General features: G+C 47.0%; 1 protein-coding gene across 2 annotated transcripts in view; it reads right to left on the reverse strand.

Moving 5' to 3' along the window:
- The window catches only part of GREB1 (growth regulation by estrogen in breast cancer 1), a 114,203-nt gene that overhangs the window by 24,809 nt on the left and 87,150 nt on the right, over nt 1-2,244 (reverse strand). For both annotated transcript variants that reach the window (XM_011960885.1, XM_011960886.1), the window contains exon 23: nt 1,419-1,521. In XM_011960885.1, the coding sequence (XP_011816275.1) occupies nt 1,419-1,521 (103 nt within the window). The remainder of the gene's footprint in view (nt 1-1,418; nt 1,522-2,244) is intronic.

Below are 2,244 nucleotides of genomic sequence, written 5' to 3' on the forward strand. Positions count from 1 at the left end.
ACAACAGAGCTAGACTCTGTCTTAAAAAAAAAGAAAAGGTCTTGGTGCTCTGCGTGTGTCACATTTAATCCTTATAAAACCCTATAAAACAGAAATTATCCCTATTCAATGAAAGAGATAAGATTTAAAGAATGGGCTTTATCATTGAACAAACTGGGTTCAAATTCTGTCTTTATCACTGGTATGTCCAAGAAAGAAAGGAGACCAATTCAGCAGGGCTGCAGACTTCATCTGAAATGTGGTTCCAAACTGTGGGGAAACCTTAGAAAGCTCAGAGCCAGGCTGAAGAGCCTCTCCCTTCCTGGGAGGGAAGGCCGAGGGCTGGACGGGTTTCCTTGGCTCCAGATTTTCTCCAAATCAAAACTGAAGCACAGTTGACAGCACCCTACCAAGTGCCCCTCAGCACTGGTGCAGCTGGCTGGCAAGCTCTCCGCAACACAGACAGGACTGTCTGACAAGCTCGCTCTCCCAGAGCAGCAGACTCATTGACCAGACCAAGTTTATGAGCCCCTGGGAGGAGGGATGAGGAGGAAACAGGGGAGGTTATTTTACATGAGCTCAAAAAGAAGTTGATCTTTTTTTTTTTTTTTTTTTGAGATGGAGTCTCGCTCTGTTGCCCAGGCTGGAGTGCAGTGGCGTGATCTCGGCTCACTGCAACCTCAGCCTCCCAGGTTCACGCCATTCTCCTGTCTCAGCCTCCCGAGTAGCTGGGACTACAGCCGCCCACCACCACGCCCAGCTACTTTTTTTGTATTTTTAGTAGAGATGGGGTTTCACCGTGTTAGCCAGGACGGTCTCGATCTCCTGACCTCATGATCTGCCCGCCTCGGCCTCCCAAAGTGCTGGGATTACAGGCGTGAGCCACCACGCCAGGCCAAGAAGTGATCTTAATCAGGGTAAACTCTGTTCTGGAAATGAGAACAGGATTTTCCTCACATTTCACGTATTTCTATTGTGCCCCAAGACACTGACCTCCCTGCTCAGCTGCCTGAACAGGAAACCTCCCCTGAGGGGTAAGTCTGCTTTGCAGAGGCAGCAGTCAAATCTAATTCCATCCAGCCCTGCCCCTGCTCAGCTGGGCTCCCAGGCATGTGATTTATGAGGATAATGGAACATCTGCCTCATGCTGGGCCTAGGAAATTAACATGGTAACTTAGGCAAAGTATCGAGTTCAGTGCTCCACATGCAGAAGGTACTCAGTAAACAGTCATCTACTAATCGTAATAGTATCCTTACAGCAAAGGCCTGATACTGAGAAAAATGACTACAAGATAAATAGCACCCTCTATAAGGTCCTTGGGATGAGTCTGATCATGAATCTGAGAATTCCATCTAGAAAGTGAAACATAAAATTAAAGTCACTTGAGAAAGTGATGCAGGTGGTTCCAAGCCCACGTATCCCCAAACAGATAACTCACTGATATTGATCTCCTCCTCGTCATAGACATCCACTTCTGTCAGCCGAACAAGCATCCTGGACAGGACACTGAGGAACTGCAGGTAGGCGCCTGTCTTCCCGATCTGTAAAGGTATGGGAGTTAAAACCCCAGTGAGGAAGCCCTATCCATGTGCCAGGCACCGGCTGAACACCTGGCATGGCTCCTGCCATCTGCCTCACTTGAAGATCCTGTCTTTAAAATGAGAGCCCCGTGGATGCAAAGATATTTGAAGGGAACAAGCATGGCAGGTGGACAAATGGACTCCCACAAGCATGAGGCCTTCCTGCTTAAATATCGTCGCAAATGCATCTCTAGATTTTAACCAGCCGCATTTTTCAGCTGTTAGAAATAGAACTTTATCATAAGCCAAAGAAAGCTGCTTCCAAAAAACAGGATACTATAAAACATAATGTCTTATGAATCTTGCAAATTGCTGTCTTAATCCATATGTCTGTATAAGACAGCAAAATTCACTGTATAAGACATTAAAAAAAAGTGCTTCTTGTATTTCTCCTTCTAAACCCAGGAAAAGAACGACTTTCTTCTTCCTTCTCCTGCTTCCTGTAACACAGAGTTCCCTGCTTCCCCAGCCAAGCTTCAGGGTAGCATACCTCCTATTAATCTTAGTTCATTTTGGTTATTACTGATTGAGACGTACCCATGGTCTGGCCCAGTACCCTCCCTGCACCCCTGTATAAAGAGCCACTACAAGCATGGTGGCTCACGCCTGTAATCCCAGCACTTTGGGAGGCCGAGGCGGGTGGATCACGAAGTCAAGAGATCGAGACCATCCTGGCCAACTTGG

The sequence above is a fragment of the Colobus angolensis genome, unplaced genomic scaffold, assembly GCF_000951035.1.
Source record: "Colobus angolensis palliatus isolate OR3802 unplaced genomic scaffold, Cang.pa_1.0 Scaffold53, whole genome shotgun sequence".
Taxonomy (NCBI): Eukaryota; Metazoa; Chordata; class Mammalia; order Primates; family Cercopithecidae; genus Colobus; species Colobus angolensis.